The sequence below is a fragment of the Siphateles boraxobius genome, unplaced genomic scaffold (genome assembly GCF_051911475.1).
Source record: "Siphateles boraxobius isolate OS27281-9 unplaced genomic scaffold, OSU_SipBor_1 161, whole genome shotgun sequence".
Lineage (NCBI taxonomy): Eukaryota > Metazoa > Chordata > Actinopteri > Cypriniformes > Leuciscidae > Siphateles > Siphateles boraxobius.
In genome coordinates, this window is record NW_027508768.1 from 43,863 (window position 1) to 62,047 (window position 18,185).

The 18,185-nt window shown below is 40.2% G+C and overlaps 1 protein-coding gene across 1 annotated transcript in view; it reads right to left on the reverse strand.

Moving 5' to 3' along the window:
• LOC143739996 (receptor-type tyrosine-protein phosphatase mu-like) overlaps positions 1-18,185 on the reverse strand; it is a 360,798-nt gene that overhangs the window by 5,560 nt on the left and 337,053 nt on the right. Inside the window, exons 31-32 of the mRNA XM_077232010.1 lie at positions 11,844-11,969; positions 10,477-10,640 (exon numbers count right to left, since the gene is read on the reverse strand). Coding sequence (XP_077088125.1) covers positions 10,477-10,640; positions 11,844-11,969 — 290 coding nt within the window. The remainder of the gene's footprint in view (positions 1-10,476; positions 10,641-11,843; positions 11,970-18,185) is intronic.

An 18,185-nucleotide genomic window follows, 5' to 3' on the forward strand; every position in this document is an offset into this window, starting at 1 on the left:
TTAACTTAAACTGTGTTTCACACACATATTAACTTAAACTGTGTTTCACACACACATATTAACTTAAACTGTGTTTCACACACACATATTAACTTAAACTGTGTTTCACACACACCATAAAAGTATGGAAGCTTGTTTCCGCCACAGAATGAAAAATAAAAAAGGTAATTGCGACTTTTTTTCTCAGAATTGCGTGTTATAAAGTCAGAATTGTGAGACATAAACTATTCTGAGGGGAAAAAAGTTTTTTTCCATAGAATTGGGCTTTATATCTCACAAAATAGGAGAAAATATGTCAGAATTGCGAGATATACAGTCGGAATTTGTATGTTTTTTCTCTCGCAATTCTGACTTTATAACAATTGAGACTTTATTTCACGCAATTCTGAGAAATAAAGTCACAATTATCTTTTAAAATTCTTTATTCTGTGGCGGAAACAAGCTTCTATACAAAAGTATTCACATGCATTACTCAGGTATAAGTATAGATACTAGTGTTTAAAAAGACTTCTGTAGAAGCTGAAGTATCAACTCAAGCTTTTTACTCAAGTAAAAGTGTAAAAGTACTGGTTTCAAAACTATAAAAGTAAAAGTAATGTAAGGAAAAAAAGGCATTAAAGACAAAAGCTCACAGAGGCCTATAGTGCACTACACCAGCTCTTCTAAAGGCCATAATGACTGTAATGTTATATTAAAATGTTAATGTTGAGAAGTTTGGGTTGCACTAGGCATGTTTCAGCCGCATATATGTCCACTGAAAATGAATGCATTTTAGAATAATGCAAATACATTAAAGAAGCATATATGTGTAATACATGTGCGATGGACCACGTACAAACCAATAGTGTGTCGGAATAAGTTTATACTTCTCGTCCAATCACAATCACATTCACTCTCTCCGGATGGTGCGATTTATCTGGATAGTTTTTTTGTTTTTTTTTTAACGATGACAAGCCGGAATGAAATAGGAGTAACGAGGCTATTTTTAAAATGTAAGGAGTAGAAAGTATAAAGACGGCTGACAAATAATTACTCCAGTAAAGTATAAATACCCCAAATTTCTACTTTTCTAAATTTCTGTAAGTAAGGTAACGAAAAATTTGTACTTCGTTACTTGACACCTCTGATTACGACTTTACAATAGCAACAATAACGGAAGTGACTTTGTCGGAAAATATTTTTGTAAAGAAAGTGACACTGGATCAGGAAACCTGTCGCGAAAACTGAAGTCAGATTCAGTTTATATTAATACAGATACACTAGCGCTCAAAAGTTTGGAATAATTATGATTTTATGTTTCTGAGAGTCTCTTCTGCTGTTCAGCTGTTTTCTATGTGAATATATAGTAAAGTGTAATTTATTCCTGTGATCAAAGCTGAATTTTCAGCATCATTACTCCAGTCTTCAGTGTCACATGATCCTTCAGAAATCACTATAATATGAGGATTTGATGCTCAAGAAACATTTATGACTATTATCAATGTTGCAAACATGTAGAACATTTTTTTGTGATGCATTACCATTGATAAATGTGGGGTAAGAAAGAAAAAAATGATTAAAAGTGACATTAAACACATTTATAACGTTAAAACAGATTATATTTCAAATAAATGCTGTTCTTTTGAACTTTCTATTCATCAAAGAATCCTGAACAATAAAATGCATCAGTTTCAACATCGACAAATCCACATACAAAACAGATGTTGAATAATATTTCACTGTTTTTACAATTTTTTTGTAAACAAATAAACAAAAGAGACTTTTCCCCCCCAAAAAAACATTAAAGGTATCTTTGTTTTTTAATAAGTCGTGTAAAATCAGACTTTATGGTGAAGCCATTCAATCTAATAATGGAAATATTTGATATAAATATGTGAATGTAGATCTGAAGTGCAGTGAATGTGTTCGGCCAGTAGATGGCAGTGTTTCTCTTCACATCAGAGGAAGACACTCAAACTCTTCAGATATGAGGAATGACATCACTGATGATGATCATAAAACTCTACAGATATGAAGAATGACATCACTGATGATCATCAAACTCTTCAGATATGAGGAATGACATCACTGATGATGATCATAAAACTCTTCAGATATGAGGAATGACATCACTGATGATGATCATCAAACTCTTCAGATATGAGGAATGACATCACTGATGATCATAAAACTCATCAGATATGAGGAATGACATCACTGATGATGATCATAAAACTCTTCAGATATGAGGAATGACATCACTGATGATGATCATCAAACTCTTCAGATATGAAGAATGACATCACTGATGATCATAAAACTCATCAGATATGAGGAATGACATCACTGATGATCATAAAACTCTTCAGATATGAAGAATGACATCACTGATGATGATCATAAAACTCTTCAGATATGAGGAATGACATCACTGATGATGATCATCAAACTCTTCAGATATGAGGAATGACATCACTGATGATCATAAAACTCATCAGATATGAAGAATGACATCACTGATGATGATCATAAAACTCTTCAGATATGAGGAATGACATCACTGATGATCATAAAACTCTTCAGATATGAGGAATGACATCACTGATGATGATCATAAAACTCTTCAGATATGAGGAATGACATCACTGATGATGATCATCAAACTCTTCAGATATGAGGAATGACATCACTGATGATCATAAAACTCATCAGATATGAAGAATGACATCACTGATGATGATCATAAAACTCTTCAGATATGAGGAATGACATCACTGATGATCATAAAACTCTTCAGATATGAGGAATGACATCACTGATGATGATCATAAAACTCTTCAGATATGAGGAATGACATCACTGATGATCATAAAACTCTTCAGATATGAGGAATGACATCACTGATGATCATAAAACTCTTCAGATATGAGGAATGACATCACTGATGATCATTAAACTCTTCAGATATGAAGAATGACATCACTGATGATCATAAAACTCTTCAGATATGAAGAATGACATCACTGATGATGATCATCAAACTCTTCAGATATGAGGAATGACATCACTGATGATGATCATAAAACTCTTCAGATATGAGGAATGACATCACTGATGATGATCATTAAACTCTTCAGATATGAGGAATGACATCACTGATGATCATAAAACTCTTCAGATATGAGGAATGACATCACTGATGATCATAAAACTCTTCAGATATGAAGAATGACATCACTGATGATCATAAAACTCTTCAGATATGAGGAATGACATCACTGATGATGATCATAAAACTCTTCAGATATGAGGAATGACGTCACTGATGATCATAAAACTCTTCAGATATGAGGAATGACATCACTGATGATGATCATCAAACTCTTCAGATATGAGGAATGACATCACTGATGATGATCATAAAACTCTTCAGATATGAAGAATGACATCACTGATGATCATAAAACTCTTCAGATATGAGGAATGACATCACTGATGATCATAAAACTCTTCAGATATGAGGAATGACATCACTGATGATGATCATCAAATTCTTCAGATATGAGGAATGACATCACTGATGATCATAAAACTCTTCAGATATGTGGAATGACATCACTGATGATCATAAAACTCTTCAGATATGAGGAATGACATCACTGATGATCATAAAACTCTTCAGATATGAGGAATGACATCACTGATGATCATAAAACTCTTCAGATATGAGGAATGACATCACTGATGATGATCATCAAACTCTTCAGATATGAGGAATGACATCACTGATGATCATAAAACTCTTCAGATATGAGGAATGACATCACTGATGATGATCATAAAACTCTACAGATATGAGGAATGACATCACTGATGATGATCATAAAACTCATCAGATATGAGGAATGACATCACTGATAATGATCATAAAACTCTTCAGATATGAGGAATGACATCACTGATGATCATAAAACTCTTCAGATATGAGGAATGACATCACTGATGATCATAAAACTCTTCAGATATGAGGAATGACATCACTGATGATCATCAAACTCTTCAGATATGAGGAATGACATCACTGATGATGATCATAAAACTCTTCAGATATGAGGAATGACATCACTGATGATGATCATCAAACTCTTCAGATATGAAGAATGACATCACTGATGATCATAAAACTCTTCAGATATGAGGAATGACGTCACTGATAATGATCATAAAACTCTTCAGATATGAGGAATGACATCACTGATGATCATAAAACTCTTCAGATATGAGGAATGACATCACTGATGATCATCAAACTCTTCAGATATGAGGAATGACATCACTGATGATGATCATAAAACTCTTCAGATATGAGGAATGACATCACTGATGATGATCATCAAACTCTTCAGATATGAAGAATGACATCACTGATGATCATAAAACTCTTCAGATATGAGGAATGACATCACTGATAATGATCATAAAACTCTTCAGATATGAGGAATGACATCACTGATGATGATCATAAAACTCTTCAGATATGAGGAATGACAACACTGATGATGATCATCAAACTCTTCAGATATGAGGAATGACATCACTGATGATCATCAAACTCTTCAGATATGAGGAATGAAATCACTGATGATCATAAAACTCTTCAGAAATGAAGAATGACATCACTGATGATGATCATCAAACTCTTCAGATATGAGGAATGACATCACTGATGATCATAAAACTCTTCAGATATGAGGAATGACATCACTGATGATCATAAAACTCTTCAGATATGAGGAATGACATCACTGATGATCATAAAACTCTTCAGATATGAGGAATGACATCACTGATAATGATCATAAAACTCTTCAGATATGAGGAATGACATCACTGATGATCATCAAACTCTTCAGATATGAGGAATGACATCACTGATGATCATAAAACTCTTCAGATATGAGGAATGACATCACTGATGATGATCATAAAACTCTTCAGATATGAGGAATGACATCACTGATGATCATAAAACTCTTCAGATATGATGAATGACATCACTGATGATCATCAAACTCTTCAGATATGAAGAATGACATCACTGATGATGATCATAAAACTCTTCAGATATGAGGAATGACATCACTGATGATGATCATCAAACTCTTCAGATATGAGGAATGACATCACTGATGATCATAAAACTCTTCAGATATGAGGAATGACATCACTGATGATCATAAAACTCTTCAGATATGAGGAATGACATCACTGATGATCATAAAACTCTTCAGATATGAGGAATGACATCACTGATAATGATCATAAAACTCTTCAGATATGAGGAATGACATCACTGATGATCATCAAACTCTTCAGATATGAGGAATGACATCACTGATGATGATCATAAAACTCTTCAGATATGAGGAATGACATCACTGATGATCATAAAACTCTTCAGATATGAGGAATGACATCACTGATGATGATCATAAAACTCTTCAGATATGAGGAATGACATCACTGATGATCATAAAACTCTTCAGATATGAGGAATGACATCACTGATGATGATCATAAAACTCTTCAGATATGAGGAATGACATCACTGATGATCATAAAACTCTTCAGATATGATGAATGACATCACTGATGATCATCAAACTCTTCAGATATGAAGAATGACATCACTGATGATGATCATAAAACTCTTCAGATATGAGGAATGACATCACTGATGATCATCAAACTCTTCAGATATGAAGAATGACATCACTGATAATGATCATAAAACTCTTCAGATATGAGGAATGACATCACTGATGATCATAAAACTCTTCAGATATGAGGAATGACATCACTGATGATCATCAAACTCTTCAGATATGAGGAATGACATCACTGATGATGATCATAAAACTCTTCAGATATGAGGAATGACATCACTGATGATCATCAAACTCTTCAGATATGAAGAATGACATCACTGATGATGATCATAAAACTCTTCAGATATGAGGAATGACATCACTGATAATGATCATAAAACTCTTCAGATATGAGGAATGACATCACTGATGATCATAAAACTCTTCAGATATGAGGAATGACATCACTGATGATCATCAAACTCTTCAGATATGAGGAATGACATCACTGATGATGATCATAAAACTCTTCAGATATGAGGAATGACATCACTGATGATGATCATCAAACTCTTCAGATATGAAGAATGACATCACTGATGATCATAAAACTCTTCAGATATGAAGAATGACATCACTGATGATCATAAAACTCTTCAGATATGAAGAATGACATCACTGATGATCATAAAACTCTTCAGATATGAGGAATGACATCACTGATGATGATCATAAAACTCTTCAGATATGAGGAATGACATCACTGATGATGATCATAAAACTCTTCAGATATGAGGAATGACATCACTGATGATGATCATAAAACTCTTCAGATATGAGGAATGACATCACTGATGATCATAAAACTCTTCAGATATGAAGAATGACATCACTGATGATCATAAAACTCTTCAGATATGAAGAATGACATCACTGATGATCATAAAACTCTTCAGATATGAAGAATGACATCACTGATGATCATAAAACTCTTCAGATATGAGGAATGACATCACTGATGATCATAAAACTCTTCAGATATGAAGAATGACATCACTGATGATCATAAAACTCTTCAGATATGAGGAATGACATCACTGATGATCATAAAACTCTTCAGATATGAAGAATGACATCACTGATGATCATAAAACTCTTCAGATATGAGGAATGACATCACTGATGATCATAAAACTCTTCAGATATGAGGAATGACATCACTGATGATCATCAAACTCTTCAGATATGAGGAATGACATCACTGATGATGATCATAAAACTCTTCAGATATGAGGAATGACATCACTGATGATCATAAAACTCTTCAGATATGAGGAATGACATCACTGATGATCATAAAACTCTTCAGATATGAGGAATGACATCACTGATGATGATCATAAAACTCTTCAGATATGAGGAATGACATCACTGATGATCATAAAACTCTTCAGATATGAGGAATGACATCACTGATGATCATAAAACTCTTCAGATATGAGGAATGACATCACTGATGATCATCAAACTCTTCAGATATGAAGAATGACATCACTGATGATGATCATAAAACTCTTCAGATATGAGGAATGACATCACTGATAATGATCATAAAACTCTTCAGATATGAGGAATGACATCACTGATGATCATAAAACTCTTCAGATATGAGGAATGACATCACTGATGATCATCAAACTCTTCAGATATGAGGAATGACATCACTGATGATGATCATAAAACTCTTCAGATATGAGGAATGACATCACTGATGATCATCAAACTCTTCAGATATGAAGAATGACATCACTGATGATCATAAAACTCTTCAGATATGAGGAATGACATCACTGATGATGATCATAAAACTCTTCAGATATGAGGAATGACATCACTGATAATGATCATAAAACTCTTCAGATATGAGGAATGACATCACTGATGATCATAAAACTCTTCAGATATGAGGAATGACATCACTGATGATCATCAAACTCTTCAGATATGAGGAATGACATCACTGATGATGATCATAAAACTCTTCAGATATGAGGAATGACATCACTGATGATGATCATCAAACTCTTCAGATATGAAGAATGACATCACTGATGATCATAAAACTCTTCAGATATGAAGAATGACATCACTGATGATCATAAAACTCTTCAGATATGAAGAATGACATCACTGATGATCATAAAACTCTTCAGATATGAGGAATGACATCACTGATGATGATCATAAAACTCTTCAGATATGAGGAATGACATCACTGATGATGATCATAAAACTCTTCAGATATGAGGAATGACATCACTGATGATGATCATAAAACTCTTCAGATATGAGGAATGACATCACTGATGATCATAAAACTCTTCAGATATGAAGAATGACATCACTGATGATCATAAAACTCTTCAGATATGAAGAATGACATCACTGATGATGATCATAAAACTCTTCAGATATGAGGAATGACATCACTGATGATGATCATAAAACTCTTCAGATATGAGGAATGACATCACTGATGATCATAAAACTCTTCAGATATGAAGAATGACATCACTGATGATCATAAAACTCTTCAGATATGAAGAATGACATCACTGATGATCATAAAACTCTTCAGATATGAGGAATGACATCACTGATGATCATAAAACTCTTCAGATATGAAGAATGACATCACTGATGATCATAAAACTCTTCAGATATGAGGAATGACATCACTGATGATCATAAAACTCTTCAGATATGAAGAATGACATCACTGATGATCATAAAACTCTTCAGATATGAGGAATGACATCACTGATGATGATCATAAAACTCTTCAGATATGAGGAATGACATCACTGATGATGATCATAAAACTCTTCAGATATGAGGAATGACATCACTGATGATCATAAAACTCTTCAGATATGAGGAATGACATCACTGATGATGATCATCAAACTCTTCAGATATGAGGAATGACATCACTGATGATCATAAAACTCTTCAGATATGAGGAATGACATCACTGATGATGATCATCAAACTCTTCAGATATGAGGAATGACATCACTGATGATCATAAAACTCTTCAGATATGAGGAATGACATCACTGATGATGATCATCAAACTCTTCAGATATGAAGAATGACATCACTGATGATCATAAAACTCTTCAGATATGAGGAATGACATCACTGATGATGATCATAAAACTCTTCAGATATGAGGAATGACGTCACTGATGATCATTGAGCAGTTTCACTGCTGCGAACAGAGAGGATCATGGGGGATTGTGTTCGACACACTTGTGTTTTCATGAGTCGAGTCTCCTTTATTTCACGATTTCTACAGATGTTTCACAGAAGCTTCACAGTAATAAATATCAGAATTAATGATGCAAAACGTTTTTGAATTGTTTCAAATCTGAATTTGCAGAAATATAAACAGAATCAACGATGCAAACTTCATCAAATTCAGATTCAGCTTTAAAACAGCTGTACAGAAGATCATAGAGTTATTATTTAGTTCTCATCTGAGAGTGTTAAAATCAGTGCAGTCTTTTATTAATCAGGAGTAAAAGTTTAGTTCATGTTTAAATACTTGAGTTTGCTCGACCTTCCTCAGGCTTACAGCCCATTAAATCATAAAAGTATAAAGTGAAAGTAAATTATTATAAAATAAAATTAAACAGAATAAAACTAATTAAATCATGAGCATGTACAAAAAATAAAAAAATGCTTTCTAAAATGAATTAAATCATAAAATTGTAATAAATATTAAAAAAAAAACTTGAGTAGATGTGTGTGGGATTTTAGTTTTTCTAGTTTATATTATTATATCATATTTATACATGATCATTTCACAGCAGCTTCACAGTAATAAACAGGAAAATATCAGAATCAATGATGAAACATCATCAAATATGAGACAAATTCAGATTCAGCATCTTTATTTTGTTCTCATCTCATATGGTCAATGCAGTTAAATAGATTATTACTGAATATTGTCTTTTAATAATCAGAAGTAAAAGTTTAGTTTATGTTTAAATACTTGAGTTTGCATTCAGTCAATCGACCTTACAGACTTACAGCCCATTACATCGTAAAAATATAAAGTGAAAGTAAATTATAATAACATAAAAATTAAATGAAATCATGAACATGTAAAAAAAACAATCTAAATAAAATGCTTACTAAATTTAATTAAATCATAAAACTATAATAAATAAATAATTTCAAATAAAAAAATTTTTTTGTGTGATTTTTACAAACTTGAATAGATTGTGTTTTTAATTTTGCTATTCTACTATATATTATTTCATCCAGTTCAGCTACAATTGATTCACTATATAGTTTTTTTGGTTTTAACTATAATTTCTGTCACATAAAAGTTCAATCTCAGATTCACGTCATAAACTTATGATTCTTTATGATTCTCGAATCCTCACAACTTTACGATGTAATTCAAATGAAATCGAAGAACGTAATTTCAAACTAAATCAGGCCAAAACGAAGTTAGTTTTCTGACTCCGGCTGGGAAACACCTCTGATCTCCCATTGGTCCGTGTGGTGATGATGTAACAGGTGGGCGTGGCTCTGAGGCTCCGCCCTCTTCATTTCTCCTATTCAGTCGGTCGAGGTCAGATGAGCATGAACACGCTGAGAGACGCTTTATAATAGAGACTAAAGCTGACACTCTTCTTCATGTTTAATACTGTAAAACTATTGTAGAAAGTGCTGTAGAAATAAACGTGATGTGCAAACCATATCTGATGCTTTCTGAGCGGCTGTTTTCTCAGTTGTGTGTGTGTGTTTGTGTGTGTGTGATTATCTCACGCACAGACAGTGGACGACGGTCCTCCCCTCTCCCCCATCGTACTCCTCCTGCCACTTGTCCACCTGATGGATGAGCTTGAGGAACGAGCGCTTGGAGACGGGAGTGTCCCGGTACATCGGCCAGCCCAGAAACTGGAACTGCTGGACCATCCGGTACCCATCCTGAGGCTGAAACAAACACACACACACACACACACACACACACACACACACACACACACACACACACACACACACACACACACACACACACACACACACACACACACACACAAATGATAAAGAGGCTTATTGTGCACTTGTTTTCAGGCTCTACTAGAACAGGTTTTCCTGCTTGAATGTTGATTATTTTCCTCATATTCTCCATTGTTGCGGCTCCTCTCTTCCCAGTCTGTCAGTAACGCTCTGTTTACTTCCTGTCTCTATGAAGCCCCTCCTCCTGAAAAGCACACTGTGCTCTGATTGGTCGGCTGGAGCAGTGTGTTGTCAGAAGTGAGAAGGAGTGTCGTGTACAAATAGTTTATCATGGTAAACATAATGTCCTCCACTATTACTGCACTGATGTCATGATGAATGAGAGGTGACTGTGGCCGGTTGTGTTGAGGTCAGGGTCAGGGGTCACTGAGGTCAGGGTCGGGATCAGGGGCCACTGAGGTCAGGGTCGGGGTCAGGGGCCACTGAGGTCAGGGTCGGGATCAGGGGCTACTGAGGTCAGGGTCGGGGTCAGGGGCCACTGAGGTCAGGGTCGGGATCAGGGGCTACTGAGGTCAGGGTCGGGGTCAGGGGTCACTGAGGTCAGGGTCGGGATCAGGGGCTACTGAGGTCAGGGTCGGGGTCAGGGGTCACTGAGGTCAGGGTCGGGGTCACTGAGGTCAGGGTCGGGGTTAGGGGTCACCGAGTTCATGCTGATTGGGTCACTGGTTAATTCTGCATCAGTTCATCTGATGTTACAGATGAGGATTCTGACAGTTTAAGCAGATTAACTGACACACAGAAAGTCAACGCTTAGTGTGTGTGTGTGTGTGTGTGTGTGTGAGTATGTGTGTCAGTGAGTGTGTGAGAGTATGTGTGTCAGTGAGTGTGTGAGAGTATGTGTGTCAGTGAGTGTGTGAGAGTATGTGTGTCAGTGAGTGTGTGAGAGTATGTGTGTTAGTGAGTGTGTGTGAGTATGTGTGAGAGTGTGTGTGTGTGTGAGTGTGTGTGTGTCTGTAAGTGTGTGATGGTGTGTGTGTGTGAGTGTGTGTGTGTGTGTGTGTGTGTGTGTGAGCGTGTGTGTGAGCGTGAGTGTGTGTGTGTGATGGTGTGTGTGTGTGTGTGTGTGTGTGTGAGCGTGTGTGTGAGCGTGAGTGTGTGTGTGTGATGGTCACACACCCGTGCAGCGTTGTATATGCGGAAGATCCTGCTGATAATGTCCTCCTCCAGATCAGCGGAGACGAACTCGACCTGCAGCGGCCCGTGCCGATGCACACCGTTCTCAGGCCAGTACTGTGGACACAACTACACACACACACACACACACACACACACACACACACACACACACACACACACACACACACACACACACACACACACACACACACACACATGGATCAGTGTAAGCACTTCTCTGCTCTTTTATTTCTGTCACATGCACAGAAAACTGCACAAACATCTTCCCAGCACTACAAACAACATTGAATGTGACTTTGAGTGTGAGTGTATGTGTGTGTGTCCCTGTATGAGTGAGTGTGTGTGTGTGTGTGTGTTTATGTGTGTACACATTAATTATCCATTCAAATCTCCCATCGTCCTCACTCTCTTGCTGACATTCTGTAGCGTTTTGTGAAGGAATACCTAATGAAAAGGAGTTTGTGTTCATCTGTGGTGTGTGACACATCGTCTCGCTCGGCGTTTGAAGTGTGTGTGTGTGTGTGTGTGTGTGTGTGAGAGAGAGAGTCTGCTCAGCAAAAACATCCACCTCTCACACAAAAATATTGTTATACAGGTGCATATAAACAAAAAATATTAGATATGATATCAATGAATCAGTGCAAAGTTTCAATGAATCGATTCAAAAACTGTTCATGTGTCAGTGTCCTAATGTACTAAAATGTTAAGTATAAATATCATAAGGTAATGCTGTTTACAAATATATTTTGTTATGGGGTGCATAGAAATGAAAATAAGAGAATGGAGTCTTTCATTTAAACTTCAGCAGAAACAGAGTCTGTATCAGATCAAACTTTCCTATTTTATTGAATCGATTCAAATCTTCAACAGAACAGTTGGTAATTTCAATGAATCAGTTTCAATGAATCAACTCAAAACTCTTTCAAATGAGATTTTTTCCATGCATTAAATTTGTAGTAAATATCAGTAGGTAAACATTGCTGTTTATGACTATATTGTTATACAGGTGCATATAAATGAAAATGAGAGAATAGAGTCTTTCATTTAAACTTCAGCAGAAAAAGAGTCGGTTAGTTTGATTCATTTCAGAGAATCAGTTCAAACTGTCTATTTCAATGAATCAATTCAAATCTCTTAATAATAATTATTCATGTGTTTTTTCATGCATTGAAATGTTTAGTGTAAATATATGTAGGTAAATATCATTATGACAAAATATTGGTGCATATAAATGAGAACTAATAAATATGATTTTTTCTTTTGCCTGGATTATTTGATTCTGCACTTCTTAAACATGTTGAACGTACAGTGTGTGTGAAACGTTGGTTCTTCTGATCACTCTGAGGTCAGTTAAGAGCAAACACAGGATGAGTGTGAGGATCTGTGTGTGTGTGTGTGTGTTTGCTCAGGGCTTTATGGGCTTTAGACTCTCATGCGCTTTGATCCGGGGCTGTTCTGACAGAGCCCGAGGCTTCCTTCCCTACAGACACACACACATGAATCTCAATCACTGTCTCACACACACACACACACACACACACACACACACACACACACACACACACACACACACACACACACACACACACACACACACACACACACACACACACACTTCCCTCTGTGAGCGACCCGTCACCGTTCATTATTTATCATTCTGTCAGAATACTTCCTCACGGCCCACCATCCCTCGCTCCTCAACAGAGCCCGCCTTCAAAACTCTTTCTAAAACATCTTGGGTTCTTTTTTCTACCCAAATCCTGGGTTAAGCCTTTTGGGTACATTTTTTGGGTTACTCTTTCAGTGTTTTGGGTAGTTTTTGTGTTTCCCAGAACCCGGGTCAGACGTAACAACCCAATGTTTGTGTAGTTTTTGTGTTACCCAGATCCTGGGTCAAACATAACCCTGTGTTTGGGTAGTTTTTGTGTGACCCAGAACCTGGGTCAGACGTAACAACCCAATGTTTGGGTAGTTTTTGTGTTACCCAGATCCTGGGTCAGACGTAACAACCCAGTGTTTGTGTAGTTTTTGTGTTACCCAGAACCTTTGTCAGACGTAACAACCCAATGTTTGGGTAGTTTTTGTGTTACCCAGATCCTGGGTCAGACGTAACAACCCAGTGTTTTAGTAGTTTTTGTGTTTCCCAGAACCCGGGTCAGACGGAACAACCCAATGTTTGGGTAGTTTTTGTCTTACCCAGAACCTTTGTCAGACGTAACAACCCAATGTTTGGGTAGTTTTTGTGTTTCCCAGAACCCGGGTCAGACGTAACAACCCAATGTTTGGGTAGTTTTTGTGTTACTCAGAATCAGGGTCGGATGTAACAACCCAGTGTTTGGGTAGATTTTGTGTTATCCAGATCCTGGATCAGACGTAACAACCCAGAGATTGAGATATTTATCGTGGGCTTTTTCGACCTCTTCAGGAGAGGGCAGTGCAGCTCCGTCAATTTGGTGCACGTCTTCAGTAAAATACATTTTGTGTACATTTTACTTTATCTATAAATACGTTTTTGTTCTGTATATCATTTAATTTTATGCAAAGCAACATACAGGGGCGCGATGTGAGTCACGAGTGTCACGTCGATCTTTTCGCAGGATAGAAACGCCTGATGCCTTGCATAACATTTTATGATTAAATAAAAAAAAGATACAGAATATAAATACTTAGGATGTTAAAATATGTTGTCAGAACTGTACACGGATTGTTTATGGACAGGTTATGGAGTCACAGCATATTTCTGTGTTCCCTTTCGAGAGGTCTCTCCTATTGCGTAAGTAGCTTACGCTATGGGAAAACTCCTTTTCTCGAGAATATTGAAGTCTTTATGTAAAACGCATTGCAGCTGCACAGCTGACAGCAATGAACGAAGGCAGCTCGGTCATTGGCTGTGCTGCGGCAACTTGCTCGAACCAATGACGGGGCGACTCTGAATGCGCGACCAATGAGCGCGCTTCGCGCCCGGGCGCGTCAGAGCCCGCCAAGATGGGCGTGGCCAAGAGCTATATATTGGGCGCCCCGTCATGAGAGTTCTTTAGATTTAATCTCCTTCAGCGAACACCTTCTTCGCTGGATCCTCCGGATTATTGAAGCTTCGCCGTCGAAAAGCATACCAGCGGGATTTGCTACGAGGACGTCGGCACCTTCAGCCGCCTTCTAACGCCTTCTAACGCGATCCTACTGATACTGCTCACGCAAGTATTTACATCTGTTCGCTCTGCGACACTTGTAAAAGAGCAAATTTTCCAAGGCGTTGTTTCAAATGCCTTCCTGCGCGTCGTGCAGAGACCTTCTCCCGGACGGGGATCGTCACATCATCTGCGCTCGCTGCCTGGGCCGGGACCACGCAGAAGCTGCTTTGACCAAGGGCGGATGCCCCGAATGTGACGACCTGGGTCTCTCCGCACTGCGGGTTCGCCTCGCCGCTTTCGCCGTGAGCGAGCCCATCGCCGCCATCCCTCTGTTCGAGCCGCGCACTAAGAAAAAGCGCCGCTCACAGAGGCTTCCTGAACCTGAGCTCAGTGACGTCACGCCGAGCCAGTCTCCGCATGCTTCACCGCCGCTCTTGCCTTCCCCACCGCCGGTTCAGTTCACCCAGCCGGACCCACACCCCTCTAGCAGAGCGGTGGGCCTTGTGACTTTCGGCGCGTCCGAGGACGACGGGGGAATGGATGACAGCTTGTCAATCGACGCTGCATCGGACGACTGGCCGGGCTCCACTCTCGACCCCGCCCCGTCGACGCTAGCTAGCGCGAGCGGGGGCTCCACCATGGATAGCGAGATTATCCGCGTTCTCTCTAAGGCCGTGGAAGACCTCGGGCTCGATTGGTCTTCTCCCGAAGAACCAACCCGGAGCCGACTGGATGAGTGGTTTCTGCAGGGGCGCCAGCAGGCCCCTCGGCAAAGGCCTTCTCCCTTCTTCCCGGAAGTTCACGACGAACTCACCAAGTCGTGGAAAGCCCCCCACTCTGCGCGCCTAAAGCCTTCTTTTTCTTCCTCGCTCTCCTCTGTGGACGGCGCGAAGGAAAGAGGCTACGAGGGAACACCGCCCCTCGAGGAGGCCGTGGCCAATCATCTCTGCCCGCCCTCCACCACCGGATGGAAAGCCAAAGCTTCCCACCCCTCGAAGCCCTGCCGCACTACTTCAGCTCTCGCCGGTCGCGCCTACGCCGCCGCCGGCCAAGCTGCATCAGCGCTTCACTCTATGGCGGTACTTCAAGTGTTCCAAGCCAAGCTTCTCCGCTCTATGGACGAGTCTGGCCCCGAACCCGAAGCCTTTAAGGACCTACGCAGCGCGACTGACATAGCCCTGCGAGCCACGAAGGCCACCGCCCAGTCTATCGGCCGTGCCATGGCTAATTTGACTGTTCTCGAGCGCCATCTGTGGTTGACTCTGACTGAGATGAAGGACGCGGATAAGGCGCCATTTCTCGACGCGCCTATCTCCACCAGCGGGCTGTTTGGACCGGCGGTTAAGGGTTTCGCCGAACGCTTCACTGAGGCCCAGAATGCTTCACAAGCTATGCGGCATTTCCTGCCCAAGCGCTCCAGCTCATCGCAGAGCAGACAGAGGCCGCCGCAGCCGCAGCGGGCTAGAACAGCCCCCACCGCCTCTCAGCCCGCGCCTCAGGCTGACGCTCGACGCCGCTCGCGCTCTCACAACCGCAAGCCGCCTTCTGAGCGACGGGGTCCTCGGCCCAAGATTGTGCTGAACCCCGAGCCTCGAAAGCCGTCCTAGCCACAAGAATGAAAAGAGAGAGTGCGTGTCTCGCAAAAGCCGGACCACTCTCTCTGCAAAAGCTCAAGCATTACCCAGTCCCCTTACAGGCGGCTGGATATGTTCATACAGCAGTCAATGGGCCAGTCACAGAGCTCGCTCACCTGCAAACAAACGCCGTTTTTACGGCGACGCACAGAAAACACAAAAAGAGTCTTTTTCTGCCTGTGTCACTAAGGGTTCACATGTCCACAAGGTGTGCATTCCCAGATACTGTCAAAACAGTGCCAAATTCATTCCCAGCTCAAGCTGCGCACCCCATGAATGTAGATCACGTGCCTACGGTCATGTACGCACCACTACACACAAGCACTGTTCACACAGTTATAAATTCATCCCCAGTAAAAGCGGGAAACATTATAAAAGTGACGCGTGTGCCTACCACTGTTTATGCACCCCCACTTATAAACACTGTCCTTACAGTGTCAAACACAACCCCAGCCCAGGCTGCGAGTTTTACAGACACAGCGCGCGCTGCTGTAATCACACACGCGCCCATTCACTCAGCTGCTCAGCGCGCGCCCGCGCCTCTGAGAGCTATGAGCTCAGGCGATTCGCTGGCCGGGTCCCTGCGTCACAGCGGCCCGCCCCTAGCCTGTATTCAGCCCATATCTGTACACGCAGCGGCATGGGAAAATATTCCAGATATGCCGAAATGGGTATTGAATATAGTAAAGCACGGATACTCGCTCCAGTTCGCTCGCAGACCACCACGTTTTACGACTGTGGTCGAGACGAAAGTGAGAAAAGAGTGCTCACATGTTCTACGCACCGAGGTGCGCAAACTAATAGAAAAGGGCGCTGTGGAAACTGTTCCCCCCTCTCTGAGCGAGGCAGGTTTTTACAGCCGCTATTTTCTCGTCCCGAAAAAGGATGGCGGTCTCCGCCCCATCCTAGATCTCAGACACCTGAACAAAGCACTAATGATTCGCTCGTTCAGAATGTTAACAACCAAGCATATCCTCGCGCAAGTACGCCCAGGAGATTGGTTTCTCTCAGTGGATCTGAAAGATGCTTACTTTCACATTCCAATAGCGCCTCATCACAGGCCGTTTCTGAGATTCGCTTTCGAGGGACAGTCGTACCAGTACACAGTACTTCCGTTCGGCCTGTCCCTGGCTCCCCGTACATTCACGAAATGTATGGATGCAGCACTTTCCCCCCTAAGGCGAAGGGGAGTGCGAATACTGAATTATCTCGACGATTGGCTGATTCTAGCACAATCAGAGAGTCAGTTAATAACACACAGATCTTGGATTATCAGCCATTTAGAATGCCTGGGTCTAAGAATCAATTTTGCAAAAAGCATACTATCTCCCAGCCAGAGGATTTCTTTCCTGGGAATAGTTCTAGACTCGATGCAAATGACAGCGCGTCTCTCATCAGAGCGCGCGCTCACCATCCGGCGCCTTGCAACATCATTCAGGGCGGGCGCGCTCGCCCCCGTCAAGCGGTTTCAGAGGATGCTCGGTCTCATGGCCTCAGCATCGGCCGTACTCCAGCTAGGATTGTTGCATATGCGCCCTCTCCAACGCTGGCTCAAG